Raw genomic sequence first — 15,881 nt, forward strand, 5'->3', positions numbered from 1 at the left:
AATTTGCTGAGGGCTCAGGTAATAATCCAGAGAAAATTACTTTGAGGTTTGGCTTTTTTCATTTAGCCCCTCGTTGCTTATACTCTCCCAGTAGAAATTCTTCCCTAGTCCTACCCATGTCATTGCTGCCTATGTTGACCCCGACAGTTAGATCCTCCCCCTCCCATTGCCAAGTTCCTCTCCAGCCTTGCGCTTTATTGGATTGTGACAGAATGGACAGAAGAGGGAATTTTTCCTTTTGATTGTGAAAGGTCCCTTTTGTTTTGTGGATCCAGGAGTTGCTCGACAGACTTCAAAAACTTATTAAAAAAAGATGACAACTTAACTAGAATACCCTGAAGTGAGTGCCTGAGGGTACAAAGTGTCCAGTGAATTTCAAGATGTAATAGCTGGTAGTAATATCAGAATACTTAGCTGGAAAACTGAAAATGTTGAAAATTACAGATCCCAATGGATCTGTTGTATGGAAGATGAGCAGGTTAATATTGCAGATATAAAGCTGACAAAACTATCCTGCCACTTTTAAAAGGTTATAAAAAAATCTAATAGTTAGAATTCATGGACCTTTGGCCCCTAGATGCCGATGAAGAAAAGATACCTTTCAAAAAACGTGCACAATACATCATGTTGCTTATTAACATGGATGTTTACTGAGTCGGTTTACATTAGAAGAGGATCTCTTAAATTCCACAAAATCGACAGAAACTCCATGTGTTCAACTGGCTATCCAATGCTGCAAGTCCAGGAGTTATTTAGTCAGTAACCCAAACTCCTTGCCATAGATAACACAACACGTACAAGGGTCAGAATTCACAATAATCCCATCCAGCTTTCTTCCAGGTCACAGGTATGGCTGATCCGTAGAAAGTTTAAACTTGACTGGCTGTCCAGGCTGGATTGGTTTTTTAATGTGACCAGTAGCTTCAGTGTCTTGGCTGCTGGAACAAAGAGAGGGAGTTCAGCTGACTGGTGGACTCTGAAGCAATTCAGTTGATGGGGTATTGTATGACACAGGCAATAAATTACAAGCTTCCCAATTCCCATCAATGTCACTTTGCATAAACTCTCAAGACCGATTTCTAAATCATTCAAACTTGACTTGTCTACGTGGACAAGAAAAGAATACAAGCTTTTTACATGTATGCAAGACTGCATTAATACTAGAGTATATACTGTAGCCTCTCTAATCCGGAAAGCTTGGGACAAAGGCATTTTTGGGATTATGGAATGATCTTAGAATGCCTCACCACAGGTATGTGGACCAGATATTAATAAGCGCCTGGATCAGAAAACAGTGACCGAACATTATAAAGCAATAATAAAAGTTGTTTTATTTATCCATACTTTCCATGTTTCCAAAATACCGCACTCTTTAAATTTAACAATCACATTCACCAGCAAGTGCCGAGCGAACACGGGCTATATATGCACCAACTTGGCACATGCGGGGAAAGTATAATTCAGTGACTGACTGAATGCAGGAAAGAGAGATTATGTGGCTGCACTGGGAAAAGGAGTAGCAGCTTCAAACTTGATTATATTTCTGTTCCTGTCTGTCTGTGGTACAGTAGCTATAGCCCAGGTTAGTGACTCTGGATTGCAGGCACTGGCAATGAGACCAAAAGGTGAGGAGAGAGGAGCTAATTGCACCATGCGTATGTACAAGTGTTTATGTGCACAGAGGGGCTGATTACATCTCAACATTTGCAGTTGTTGCCATCAGAAGATCCGGGCCATAATGGCACAAGTTTGAAAATGACACTGAGCGAGGCGGCACAGCAAGCCTTCTGGTTAGGAGCAGGAAGTTAAAAGGACACAGACTACAGGGGCTGGTTTAGCACACTGGGCTAAATCGCTGGCTTTGAAAGCAGACCAAGGCAGGCCAGCAGCACGGTTCAATTCCCGTACCAGCCTCCCCGAACAGGCGCCGGAATGTGGCGACTAGGGGCTTTTCACAGTAACTTCATTGATGCCTACTTGTGACAATAAGCGATTTTAATTTCATTTTTCATTTCACATGAGTTGTTAAAAATTTTGCAGATGAAGTAGAAGTGTGAGATTATCTACTTTGAATCTGGGGGGAAAAAATGGGAATATTTTCTAAATGACGAAAAACTAGGAGCTGTGGAAGGGCAATGATTTGTGTATCCATGTGCACAGATCATTAAAAAACTGGTACACAAAATTAATCAGAAAGGTTACTGTTGGAATGTTGGTCTTTATTTGAAGGGGCTGCAATACAAAAGAAACAATCCTACAATTGTGCAAAACATTGGTCAGAACCCAAGCGGAGTACTGTGCTCAGGTTTTTGAGCGTTGAATCTCAAGGAGGATAAATCAGCCTTCAAGTGGGTAAAGTGCCGATTCACCAGAATACCAAGCTTAAAGGATTAAATTGTTAAAGGTTGCATAAATCTTTTCTGTATTCGAAGCCAAAAATAATTGGGGATAAAGTGCAGAAAACTTGCCTCCACTGGGTGATAATCTTAAAATTAGGCTCTTTAGGAGTGAAACAAGGAAAACACTTTTTCCTTTTGGATACTCACTCCCCAAAAATCAGAGAATGCTGGCTTGCCTGAGATTTCAGATTGAACGGAAGAGATTTTTGAATGGCAAGGTATGAAGTCAAATGAGTACGACAGGTATATGGTTAGGTGCAGATTATCCATTAACTAATTGGCAGAAGGCTTGAGCATCAGAATGGTATAATCGTGTTCCCATGTTCTAACAACCCTGACATTTCTAACTTCGCTCCCAATTTTAGGTTATGTTCCAAGCATGCTTTCTGCTACTAACCTGACTGTCTGTGTTCCTGATCCTAGCACTTTCTGCGATGACCAGATGACAGTAGGTGGAATTGACTCTCGACGACCATCTCGTAGACAGTAGTAGTTATCCGCAAATTTATGGCTGGGGCCAACAGGGAGGTTTGGTGGAGGGTGGGTTCTGAAACAGAGTATTCCAAAATTCCATCTTCACAAAAATGGGGTACTTAAAAATGAACACACTATCTTATGAAAGGCTACACCATGAACACCCAATATATATTCACAGGAGGAGGGAATTCAAACAGAAGTCCCTGTAGGTTAAACAACGGCACATGACTTGCTACCTTGAAAATAAGGGATAGTTTCTCGAAAAAAATGTGAATTGACCTCCTTTCCTCTATCCCCATTTACCAAGGATTGGTCTATTATCGAATTCCTGCTCCACAGCTAACAGGAAAAAAACAGCTATGGATAAAATGATGTAAATAGGATTTAGTATGGTTTTAAATAATTTAAAATTAATCTACTAAATCTCATTTGATCACTGAACATCAGGGACGATATACTGACATCCAAAAGGTACAGCATAGGTGCACTGTTCTTTTTAGTCTTTTATGTCGTTGGCTCGGCCAACATTTATCGCAGATCCCTAATTACACCAGAGGTGGTGGTGAACTACCTCCTTGAACCGCTGCAGGCCATGTTGTGTAGGTATACATGCAATGTTGTTAGGGAAGGAATTCCAGGATTTTAACACAACTACAGATGAAGATACAGCAAGTCAGGATGGCGTGTAGCTTGGAAGTGTTCCATGCATCTGCTGCCCTTGTCCTTCTATGTGATAAGAGGTCGTTGGTTTGGAAGGTTCTGACGAAGGAGCCTTGGTGAGTTATTGCAGTGCATCTTGTAGATGGTACACACTGCTGCCACTGTGCATCAGTGGTGGAGGGAGTGAATTTAAGGTGGTGGCTGAGGTGCCAAATCAAGCAGACTGGTGTCAAACTTTGAGTGTTGTTGGAGCTGTGCTCATCCAGGGAAGTGGAGAGTATTCCACCACGCTCTCGACTTGTGCCTTGTAGATGGTTGACAGACTTTGGGGAGTCAGGATGAGTTATTCTTAGCAGAATTCCCAACCTCTGACCTGCTCTTGTAACCACAAGAGCAGGTCCTCTTCATTCACCTGAGGAAGGAGCAGCGCTCCGAAAGCTAGTGACATCGAAACAAACCTGTTGGACTTTAACCTGGTGTTGTAAGACTTCTTACTGTGCTCACCCCAGTCCAACACCGGCATCTCCACATCACAATATTTGTGTGGTTGGTCCAGTTCAGTTTCTCATCAATGGTTACCCCCAGGATGTTGATGTGTGGGATTCCGGTCATTGAATGTCAGGGGACATAGTTGGATTCTTTGATATTGAATATGGACATTTCCTGGAACTAATGTAGCATGAATAAGATTTGCCACTTCTCAAGTCAAAGCCCGAATATTGACTGCTTCAGTATCGGAGTCATCGTGAATGGCTGAACCTTGTGCAATCATCCATGAGAACCCCACTTTTGACCTGTTGAAGGAAGGTAATTTATAATTCATGAAACAGCTAAAGATGGTTGGGTTAGGACACTACCCTGAAGGATTCTTGCAGTGATGTCCTAGAACGGAGATTATTGACTTTCACCAACCACACCCATGTTGGTTTGGATGTTGCATTAAGTCTGTAATGAGGTCAGGAGCTGAGTGACACTGGTGGAATCCAAACTGAGTGTCACTGAGGAGGTTATTGCTGAGTAAGTGCTAATTGATACCACTTTGCTGATGATTGAGAGTAGAGAGGTGGTACGATAATTGGTCAGGTTGGATTGGTCTTGCTTTTTGTGGACAGGACACACCTGGGCAATTTCCACATTACCGGGTAGATGACGATATTGTAGCTGTACTGAAACAGCTTGACAAGGGGCACGGCTAGTTCTGTAACACAAGTCTTCAGTATTATTGCCACAATGTTGTCAGAGCGCATATCCTCGCCGTATCTGGTACCAATTCTTTATATCATAACTGAAGACTGTACTTTTCCAAGGGCCGGTGCTGACTTGATGGGCCAAATGGCCTTCTTCTGCATTGTAAATTCTATGATTCTATGATGCCAGGGTCCTCAGCCAGAGGCAAAGATAGATCATCCACAGGCAATTCCAGTTGAAAGGGGTTGCAAGTGCTTCAGTCTTGTCTTTTGCACTGATGTGCTGGGCTCCCCCATCATTGAGAATGGGAATATTGGTGGAGGCTCCTCCTCCGGTTATTGGTTTCATTGCTCATCACCATTCACAAGTAGTCCTGTGTTACAGCTTTACCAAGTTAACACCTCACTTTGTGCATGCCTGTTGCTGCACTTGGCATCTCCTCCTGCATTTTTCATTTAATAATGTTTGATTCACTGGCTTTGTGATAATGACAGAGTGGGGGGGTTATGCCAGACCATGAAGTTACAGATTGTGGACTAGCATCAATTTTATTGCTGCTGATGGCCTACACAGCTTCATGGATGCTTAGTTTTGAGTTGCTAGATCTGTTCAAAATCTAGCCCATTTAGCTCAATGGTAGTGCCACATAGCACGTTGGAGAGTATTGTCATATGAGAGTACCTTTAAGAAATGGGTGTTTAAGAAATGTACCTTTAAGAAATGGGTGTTTATCAGTGATGTCAGAGTGTGGATGGAGCTGGATTGTCTGTCAGCTTTTTATTTTCGTTTTAGGCTGTTTGCCGCAGGGTGTGTTTTAATTTATTTTCCAGTGTTGGAGCTGAAGCCAGACAAAGCAGGTGCACTGCTGTTCTCTCTGCCATGAAAAGACTTTCTCTCGATCATTTGGTGTATTCAGAAAGTTCTTTTTTTTTTTAAAGTCTTCTGGATGTTAAAAGGACAGCTTAAGAATTACTTAGGGGGTTGTATTTGAATTAATGGTTGCTAAGATGTTCACTGTATGTTTCAAAAGGTTAACTTGAGTTCATAGAATAAACATTGTTTTGCTTTAAAAAATATTTTCCATTTCTGCTGTACACCTGTAGAGTGGGCCGTGTGCTCCCCATACCACAATCTAGTAAACGTTGTGGGTTAGGTGAACTCCATGATACACTTTGGGGTTCTCTAAACCCTGGCCCATATCAAATTGGGGGCCCATCCGGGATAAAAGTCTATCTATTGGATTGGCTTAGTGAACTTAAAAGACAGTGAGGGGTGAGTATATGGTGGTTGCTTTTCAGGTGTGGTATTCTAGTTTAAGTAGGGAGTGTGTTGTGAACAATGGCTCTTTCAGAGGCTCTGAAGTTTTTGGGGGTGGTGATGGTCACACGCAGTACCTCACGGACAGAGACTAAAAGCAGACTGTTAGATTTGGCAAAACCATTGCAGTTAACATTACCTGACAAAATGCGAAAAGATGAGGTAATTATGGCGCTGGCTAAGCATTTAAAGTTGCCTGAGATACAGTTTGACTCATTGGTAAATGCAAAAAATTCAGGTACAAATTAAACAAATGGAACATGAGAAAGATTTAAGGCAGCTTGAATACAAAAGAGAGGGGGAAAAAAGAGAACGGCAAAAGAAAAGGAGAGAGGAGAAAAGGAAGAATAGCCCAAGCAGAACAAAAAGAGAAAGGAAGATACAGATCAGGAAAAAAGATAAAGAGAAAGAGTTGAACTTCAGAAAATGGCTATGAAACAGAACAGTCAGTTAAAATTGGCAGACGTAAAGGGAAACATACAGTTGGAGGAGAGTGATGAGGATTGTGAGAAAGAGCGTCATAGTCGGAGGCTTGGTGGGATTTATTTAAATATGTCCAAGCATTGCCATGGTTTGATGAGAAGGAAACGGAAGCCTTTTTCATTTCATTTGATAAGGTAGCTAAACAAATGAAATGGCCACAGGACATGTGGGTATTACTGATTTACACAAAGCTGATAGGTAGGGCTAGTGAAGTGTTTGCATCACTACCGGAGGTATCTGGGACGTATGAGGAGGTGAAGAAATCCATCCTGGGTGCACATGAACTAGTGCCTGAAGCCTACAGACAAAAGTTTGGAAATTTATGGAAGGATTTTGGTCAAACATACATGGAGTTTGAAAGGCTCAAACAGAGTGAACTGACAGGTGGATAAGGGCTTTGAAAATAGACAAAACGTATGAAGCTCTCAGAGAAATGATGCTTTTGGAGGAGTTTAAAATTTCAATTTCTGATGTAGTGAGAACTCATGTGGAAGAGCAGAGGGTTAGAACTGTGAGGTTAGCAGCAGAAATGGCAGATGATTATGAATTAGTTCATAAATCAAAGCTTGATTTCCAACATCAGTTTCAGCCTGTGAGGGATAGAAACTGGGGACATGAGAAATACTCAAGTGGTAGAGGTAAAGGTGATCTGATGGGAGACAATAAAGAGAGTGTACCTCAGATTAAAAAAGAAATCCAGGAGGGTGGAAAAGAAATGAAAAGTTTCAAATGTTTTCATTGTAATAAACTAGGCCATGTAAAGTCACAGTGTTGGTGGTTGAAGAAAAGCACTGGGAAGGCAGAAGTGGTAAAACAGGATAAGACAGTGGGGTTTGTTAAAGTGGTAAAGGAAAGTCCAAGTGAAGCGAAGGAATTGCACAAGATTGTACAGTCTGATCACGGGGTGATTGATAAGGTGCCAGATGTCTTTAAAGAATTTACTTGTGTGAGTAAAGTTTACTCATGTTTATCAGGAGGAGCAGGTAAAGAAGTCACAATGTTAAGAGATACGGGAGCTAGTCAATCTTTAATGGTAAGAGATGAGGAGTTATGTAGTTTGGGAAGAATGTTGCCAGAAAAGGTGGTAATATGTGGAATTCAGGGTGAGAGGAGTAGTGTTCAATTATATAAGGTAAGGTTGGAAAGTCCAGTGAAGAGTGGTGAAGTGGTAGTAGGAGTAATAGAGAAACTATCTTGTCCAGGAATACAGTTTATCTTGGGTAATGATATAGCTGGATCGCAGGTGGGAGTGATGCCTACTGTGGTTGATAAGCCAGTGGAAAATCAGACAACTGAAGTGTTGAAGGACGAATATCCTGGGATTTTCCGGATTGTGTAGTAACAAGGTCGCAAAGTCACAGGTTAAGACAAGAGGAGAAATCAGACAGTGAAGATGAAGTTGAAGTGCAATTATCAGAAACGATTTTTGATCAGATGGTTGAAAAGGAACAAGAACAGGTGGAGGATGAGGCATGATATTTTTAGTTCAGCAAAATTGGTGGAGTTACAACAGAAAGTTGTAGAAATAAAACGGATGTATCAGAAAGCATATACGGAAGAGGAATCTGAGTGTGTACCATAGTGTTATTAATGTAAAAGTAATGTCTGGATGAGAAAATGGAGACCTTTACATATGCAGGTGGATGAAAAGTGGGCAGAAGTTCATTAAGTAGTATTGCCGGTAGGGTATAGAAAGGAGGTGTTGTGAGTTGCACATGAGGTACCAGTGGGAGGTCATTTGGGAATAAGGAAAACTCAAGCTAAAATACAAAAATATTTTTATTGGCCTGGACTACATAAAGATGTAGTTAAATTTTGTCAATCATGTCACACATGTCAAGCGATAGGGAAACCTCAAGCAGTGATAAAACCAGCGCCCTTAATACCCATTCCAGCATTTGAGGAACCATTTACAAGGGTCTTAATTAATTGCATAGGACCGCTTCCTAAAACAAAAAGTGGGAATCAATATCTTTTGACGATAATGGACGTGTCTACTCGGTTTCCAGAGGCCATTCCAGTACGTAATATTACAGCTAAAAAGATTGTGGAAGAATTACTTAAGTTCTTTACTGGATATGGACTACCCACAAAAATACAATCGGATCAAGGATCAAATTTTACCTCAAGGTTATTCATAGAAGTTATGAATAGCTCAGGAATAAAACAATTTAAATCAACTGCGTACCATCCAAAATCGCAGGGAGCGTTAGAAAGGTGTCATCGGACATTAAATACAACGTTGAGGGCTTATTGTCAAGATCATCCAGAGGATTGGGATAAAGGAATTCCATTCGTACTGTTTGCAATTAGGGATGCACCAAATGAGTCAACCAAATTCAATCCTTTTGAACTAATTTTTGGTCATGAGGTAAGAGGACAACTTAAATTGATTAAGGAAAAATTGGTGAGCGAGAAATCGAAAATTACATTATTGGATTACGTCCCAAATTTTAGGGAACGATTAAATAGAGCAGGTGAATTGGCTGGACTACATTTAAAAGTTGCACAAAATGTGATGAAATGGGTAGCGGACAAGAAATAAAAAGTTTGTAGTTTTGCCAGTGGAGATAAAGTTTTAGTATTGTTACCAGTGGTAAGTGAATCTTTAAAAGCTAGGTTTTGTGGACCTTATCAGATTGAAAGATAATTAAGTGAGGTGAATTATGTGGTAAAAACGCCGGAGAGAAGGAAAACTCACCGAGTGTGTCATGTGAATATGCTTAAAAGGTACTTTGAAAGGGGAGAGAAAAAGGAGGAGGTTTTAATGATTCTGACTCAAAGTGACGAACCAAATCCAGATGACTTGGCATTTGACATACCTCAAATTAAATTGGAAAATGAGGATGTTCTTAAAAATTGGGATAAATTGTTGAGTTCCCTTCCAGAGGAAAAACAAACTGATCTGAAAGAGTTATTGATATTACATGAGCAAGTTTGTGGAGATAAATTGGGAAGTACTAAAATGGCTATACATGATGTAGATGTGGGAAATGCTGTTCCAATCAAACAACAGCCATATAGATTTAACCCTTTAAAATTGGCACAGGTTAACAAAGAGCTTGAGAGTATGCTTAAAAATGGCTTAATTGAAGTGGGTTGCAGCCAATGGAGCTCACCCATAGTGATGGTTCCTAAACCAGACAGTACCCAACGGTCGTGTGTGGACTATGGAAAGGTTAATGCAGTTACAAGAATGGACTCTTATCCTATCCCACGTTTGGAGGATTGCGTTGAGAAAGTGGGACAATCAGCTTTTATTTCCAAACTGGATTTACTTAAAAAGGTTACTGGCATGTACCTTTATCCGAAAGGGCGGAGGAGATTTCAGCTTTTGTGACTCCCAATGGTATATACCAATTCAAAGTTATGCCATTTGGCATGAAAAACGCCCCAGCCATATTTCAACGGTTAACTAACAAATTATTTTCCGGATTACCCAATTGTGCGGTATACGTCGATGATCTGGTAATTTTCTGCCAGACATGGAAAGAACATTTAAAACATCTGATGGAGTTATTTGATCGACTTCAGGAGGAGGTGATAAACCTAGCCAAAAGTGAACTTGGAAACGCCCAACTCACTTTCCTTGGCCATACAATCGGACAGGGTCGAATGGCCCCACGGGATGTGAAACCAAGAGTTATTGAGGAGTTTTCAATACCCTCAAGACAAAGGGACATAATGTGATTTCTTGGCATGAGTGGATTTGATCGAACATTTGTGCAAAAGTTTTGTAGCGCGATTGCTCCACTTGCTGAAGAAACATCGAAAATCTCAATGGACAGCGGAGTTTCAACAGGCATTTGACTGCCTGAAAGCTGTGATAACCAATGCTCATGTGTTGGAGAATTGCAAGGGACTCTATGATCAGACTGAACTAAAGTATCTGACTTTAAAGAGAAATGCCGAGGCTTAGAGAAATGGACGGATCGTGCAGAGACTTTGTTCAATGAGTCTGTCAATCAAGAAGGATTTCAGTTGGAGGAAGAAGAACGAAAAGGAAATGGATTATATTATTATACCTGTTTGAATGTGTTGTTTTTTGAAACGAAAAAGTATATTTACTATGTGCATTTCTTAAAGGATAGTGAAAAGGTGAAAAATGAAACCATCTTGAAGTTGATGGTTATTTATTTTTTCTTGGGGGGAGGTGTCATGTGAGAGTACCATTAAGAAATGGGTGTTTAAGAAATGTACCTATAAGAAATGGGTGTTTATCAGTGATATCAGAGTGTGGGTGGAGTTGGGCTGTCTGTCAGCTTTTTACTTTCGTTTTAGGCTGTTTGCTGCAGGGTGTGTTTTAGTTTTGTTTTCAGTGTTCGAGCTGAAGCCAGACAAAGCAGGTGTACAGCTGTTCTCTCTGCCATAGGCTGTTTGCTGCAGGGTGTGTTTTAGTTTTGTTTTCAGTGTTGTAGCTGAAGCCAGACAAAGCAGCTGTACTGCTGTTCTCTCTGCCATGAAAAGACTATCTCTTGATCATTTAGTGAATTCAGAATTATAAATGTCCTCATGTAAACCTAATGTGCTTCTGTTCAAAGGTTTTTTTTAAAGTCTGCTGGATGTTAAAAGGACAGCTTAAGAATTACTTAGTGTTATATTCTTTGGGGGTTGGATTTGAATTAATAGTTGCTAAAATGTTCACTGTATGTTTTAAAAAGGTTAACTCGAGTTCATAGAATAAACATTGTTTTGCTTTAAAAAATATTTTCCATTTCTGCTGTACCACACCTGTAGAGTGGGCCGTGTGCTCCCCATACCGTAATCTAGTAAAAGTTGTGGGTCAGGTGAACTCCATGATACACTTTGGGGTTCTCTAAACCCTGGCCCATAACAGTGTCTTCAATGTGAAGATTGCAAGAGCTGTGCAGTGCACAGTTATCATGGAGCAACTGTAACAACAGGTAGATTTGAGAGGTCAAGTAGCTTTTTCCCCTCTTGTTTGTTCCCTCACCACCGGTCACAGACCCTATGTTGCCGGGGTCCTTAGCCAGAGGCAAAGATCGATCATCCACAGGCAATTCCAGTTGAAAGGCGTTGCAAATGCTTCAGCCTTGTCTTTTGCATTGATGTGCTGGGCAATTTTTTTTTTAGAGCCCGTACTGCTCGGTACTTTGTGGTGCTACACATCTACACGTTGCAATGGACATTGAAGCTTCCCACCCAGAGTACATGCTGTGCCCTTGCCACCCTCAGTGTTTATTCCAATTGTTGTTCAACATTGAATCGTCAGATGAAGTGTGTGGGGGGGGGGGGAGAAAGTAAGTTGTAATCAGCAAGTGGTTTTCTTGGTTCACATTTGATCAGACGCCATGAGACTTCATGAAGTCCAGACTTAATGTTAAGGATTCCCAGAGCAACTTCCTCCTGACTGTAAACCACTCTGGTGGGTCTGTCCTGCCAGTGGAACTGGGATGATGGTGATGGTATCTGGAACATAGTCATAGTCACAGAACTGTACCTTTCAGACAATGTCAGACTGCTGTTTGACTACTCCGTGGGAAGGTTCTCCCAATTTTGGCACAAGCCCTCAGATGTTAGCACGGGCGACTTTGCAGGATTGACAGGTCTGAGTTTGCCATTTAAGCTTCCGATGCAGAGGTCGATGACTGGTGATCCGCCCTGTTTCATTCAATTTTTAAAAGGCTCTGTAGCAGTTTAATACAACCAAGTTGCTTGCTAGGACATTTCAGAGGGCATTAAGAGTCAACCACCTTGCTGTGGGTCTGGAGCCACATGTAGGGACACCAGATTTCTTTCCCGAAAGGATATTAGTGAAGCAGATTACAGTGAAGCAGATTACAACAATGATTTCCTCGTCACCATTACTGAGATTAAATGGTAATTCCAGACTTATTAATTGAATTTAAATTCCATCAACTTCCTAAGCGAAATTTGATCCACTGTCCCCAGGGCATTAACTTGGGTTTTCTGCATTATTGTCCAGTGACATTAGCACAGTACCACCACCTCCCCAAACTAGGAATAATGATAAGTGACACTGTGAAATGCTGGCGGTCGCCCATTTCTAAATCAGGTATGACCAATATTATAGGCAGAATGAAGGTCCCTCTCCATTCCCTGGCAATGATCGATGGGACAATGTACAAAGCTAGCTGACATGGCACACAAAATGATCAGATTAAATACGAAAGAGAAAATGCTGGAAAATCTCAGCAGGTCTGGCAGCATCTGTAGGGAAAGAAAAGAGCTAATGTTTTGAGTCCAAGGACTCTGTCAAAGCTTTGACAAAAAGTCATTGGACTTGAAATATTAGCTCTTTTCTTTCCCTCCAGATGCTGCCAGACCTGCTGAGATTTTCCAGCATTTTCTCTTTCATTTCAGATTCCAGCATCCACAGTAATTTGCTTTTATTTTGGTCAGATTAAATAGCTCCATATCAAATACAGCACAAAATACAAAATAAAGCTCCCACTTTGCATGCACAGGTCAAGTACAAGTAACTGTAATTACCAGAAAGTTAGGTTTGAATGATTACAGCTCAATTTATTTTGTCCATTACCTGAGAGTTATTTCAGTGTATCGAAGCTGCAACTTAGTTTGGAGATTTCTCTGCAGGAAAGAAAAGGAGGAGAGTCAACTGCAGGACTATTTTGCAATAAGGCCAGATTGGTCAATATGTATATCAAAGTTCCAAGTGACTATGAACTCAGATCCAGAAAGCCCAAGCAGGGAACAAGGAACAGCAGTTGTATGAATCCTGATGGGCATATTCAAAAGGCTTGAGAACTTAATATTCAGCTGGAACGTGGTCTCAATAATCTTAACACACAATGATCAATGTACCTTCTCCCTCAATTGTTTACTCTCATCTAAAATTGACGACTTGTGCTGTGTAGGATTCCACAGGCCACAATGCTAAAGTACCAGAGCTAGCCATTCCTTGTGTAAATTTAGAGATTATTTGTGGATCGCAAAACTTCAGCTTCTTGAGCTATTCAATTAGCCATGGTTGTCAACCTGTTTGAGGCCACCTTCCTGTTATAAAAGTTCCCCTAAAACACAGTAATTCTGCTGTAAGTTAGTTCTGCTGGCGCCCCAACTTTTTACAATCCACATTAATGATTTGGATGAAGGGACCAAATGTATAACAGGTAAATTTGCCGATGACACCAAGATGGGAGGACAGTACGTTGTCAAGAGGAGATAAAGTCTGGGTTATTGACAGGTAAGTGCGAGGGCAAAAGATTTGGCAGATGGAATACAATGTGGGAAAATGTGAAGATGTTCACTTTGGCAGGAGCAATAGAAAGACAGTATACTATTTAAAAGAAAGAAATTGCAGAACTCGGGGTTGAGAGAGATCTGGGTGTCCTGGTACGCGATTCACAAAAATTTAGTACTCAAGTGATCAGGGAGAGGAATGGAACATTGACATTTATTGCAAGAGGAATGGAATATAAAAGTAGGGAAGTCTTACTGCAGCTGTGCAGGGCCTTGGTGAGAACACATCTGTACGACTATGTGCAGTTTTAGTCTCATTATTTGAAAAAAGATACAACTGCATTAGAAGCAGTTCAGAGAAGATTCACTCGACTCATTCCTGGGGACGAGTGGCTTATCTTACGAAGAAAGGTTGAACAAGTTAGGCCTATGCCCAATGGAGTTTAGAAGAAGAAGAGGTGATCTTTTTGAAACGTACAATAATTCTGAGGGCAAAAATACAAAATAGAGGCATAACAACATTAATACCAGCAGATGAAATCAAAAACTGCTAATGCTGGAAATCTAAAATAAAAATAGAAAATGCTGGATAAACTCCGCATCGGTGGAGAGAAAAATGAGTTAATATTTCGAGTCCACATGCTTCTTCAGAACAGAAGGGGGATAGAAATACAATTAATTCAATATAAAGGAGAGCTGCTGCAACCTATCCCTGACCTTCTATTCTGCCTCACCTCCTCTCCAACTATATAATTCATTACATTTCTATTCCTCTTCATTGCCCACTGCCATCAGCCATTGGTAACTACAAGTGTATCATGTGTGCCAAACACCATCCACCAACAGACATGCCCCTTAAGAATCATAGAATTCAGATAATCATCTAACACTCTCTTGAATGTGAGTGAACCCGCCTCCACCAACAATCTGATCAATCAAAACAGTTTGGACACATAAAAATGTAGTATCATTACTGTGGACTGTGAGACAAAAGATACAGTTAAGCAGCAGCAGGTTCTTTATATATACTAATGTTTATATGTATTTTATAGGTAACATTAGACCCTTTACACAAGGAAGGATATACTTGCTGAAGGAGTTAGTTCAGCAGAGATTCACTATGCTAATTCCTAGAATGGCTGCACTGTCCTACGAGCAGAGATGGAGGATACTGGGTCGGTATTCTCTAGAGTTTAGTCATACCAGAGATGATGGCAAGGGAGAATTTACATAGAATGTTTCCCCTGGATGGTCTAGAACTAGTGGACACAGTCTCAAAAGGGGCAAGCCATCTAGGACTAAGATGAATTGCAATTCAAAGAATTCTCTAACCCTGAGGGCTGTAGAAGCTCAATCATTGAACATGTTCAAGACAGAGATCAATCAATTTCTAGATACTAACGGCATCAACGGACATGCTGATTCCACAGAAAAGTGGCACTGAGATACACGATAAGCTATGATCTGGTTGAATGTTAGAGCAAGCTTGAGGGGTTGAGTTGTGGAATAAGGGAGGCTTGAAGAAAGCCAGAGAAGCAGCAAGGTGATGTCAACGGCCCCAGTAAGGTTATGGTGACAATGAAAAAACATCTATATTTACCACAACAGCCTGTGTATATATTGCAGATATATCGGCTACCCCAAATAGCCGATTTTCATACTGGCATAGAGCAGACACGTTTCCTTCCACTGCCAATGTTTTAGATTAGTGTATATCGTAATCATATTAACCTCAGCAGGCAGTGGTTTAGATTAACATACACGCGAGTCAGTGTCTCCAACGCGAGCGGGGCATTTTATATTAATATTGCAGATGTAGCCCAACAGCCAGCATTTCATGTTAACGTAATTGTGGACATATTTACACCAAGAGCTAGTGTTTTATATTAATTCATGCTATCGCCGCCCTGGATATTACACATTAACATCCACCGTGACCCTGTCTGCCAGTTGCTAGCCAGTGCTGTTTGGAGATCATTGGTGTATTTGACACACTCACTCACCCCCGCTAACCAATTCCGCAGCCGCTGGATGATCTTGGTCGCCGACGCCATCTTTGTTGTGAAGGGCGAACGCGCGGAGCACGATGGGCACAAATAAAACTATTAAATTTTATTGTTTTAGAGGTCGGGGTGGGGGACTTTCTTTACTATTTTAAAAGTCCGGTAAACT

At 40.9% G+C, this 15,881-nt stretch overlaps 1 protein-coding gene across 2 annotated transcripts; it reads right to left on the reverse strand.

Moving 5' to 3' along the window:
- Positions 1-627: 627 nt before the first annotated feature.
- Positions 628-15,850, reverse strand: ndufa7 (NADH:ubiquinone oxidoreductase subunit A7). Of its 2 annotated transcripts, none has more exons than XM_072482610.1 (4): positions 15,713-15,850; positions 13,048-13,097; positions 2,797-2,946; positions 628-935 (listed from the first exon to the last, which is right to left on the reverse strand). In XM_072482610.1, exons 1-4 carry the CDS (start codon positions 15,761-15,763, stop codon positions 842-844), a joined length of 345 nt encoding a protein of 114 aa, XP_072338711.1. In that variant the 5' UTR covers positions 15,764-15,850; the 3' UTR covers positions 628-841. The 2 variants fall into 2 exon arrangements, with proteins under 2 accessions (XP_072338711.1, XP_072338710.1); XM_072482609.1 differs by having other exon boundaries at positions 628-938; positions 15,713-15,848.
- Positions 15,851-15,881: the final 31 nt, after the last annotated feature.

This window comes from Scyliorhinus torazame, chromosome 18 (genome assembly GCF_047496885.1).
Source record: "Scyliorhinus torazame isolate Kashiwa2021f chromosome 18, sScyTor2.1, whole genome shotgun sequence".
Classification (NCBI taxonomy): domain Eukaryota; kingdom Metazoa; phylum Chordata; class Chondrichthyes; order Carcharhiniformes; family Scyliorhinidae; genus Scyliorhinus; species Scyliorhinus torazame.

Coding starts and splice junctions, on each gene's coding strand:
- ndufa7 (XM_072482609.1), bottom strand. CDS start 15,763: ATGGCGTCGGCGACCAAGATCATCCAGCGGCTGCGGAATTGGTTAGCG. Junction 13,098..15,712: donor TGCGGAATTGGTTAGCGGGG/GTGAGTGAGTGT, acceptor TCTTTCCTGCAG/AGAAATCTCCAAACTAAGTT. Junction 2,947..13,047: donor TACACTGAAATAACTCTCAG/GTAATGGACAAA, acceptor ACTCTGTTTCAG/AACCCACCCTCCACCAAACC.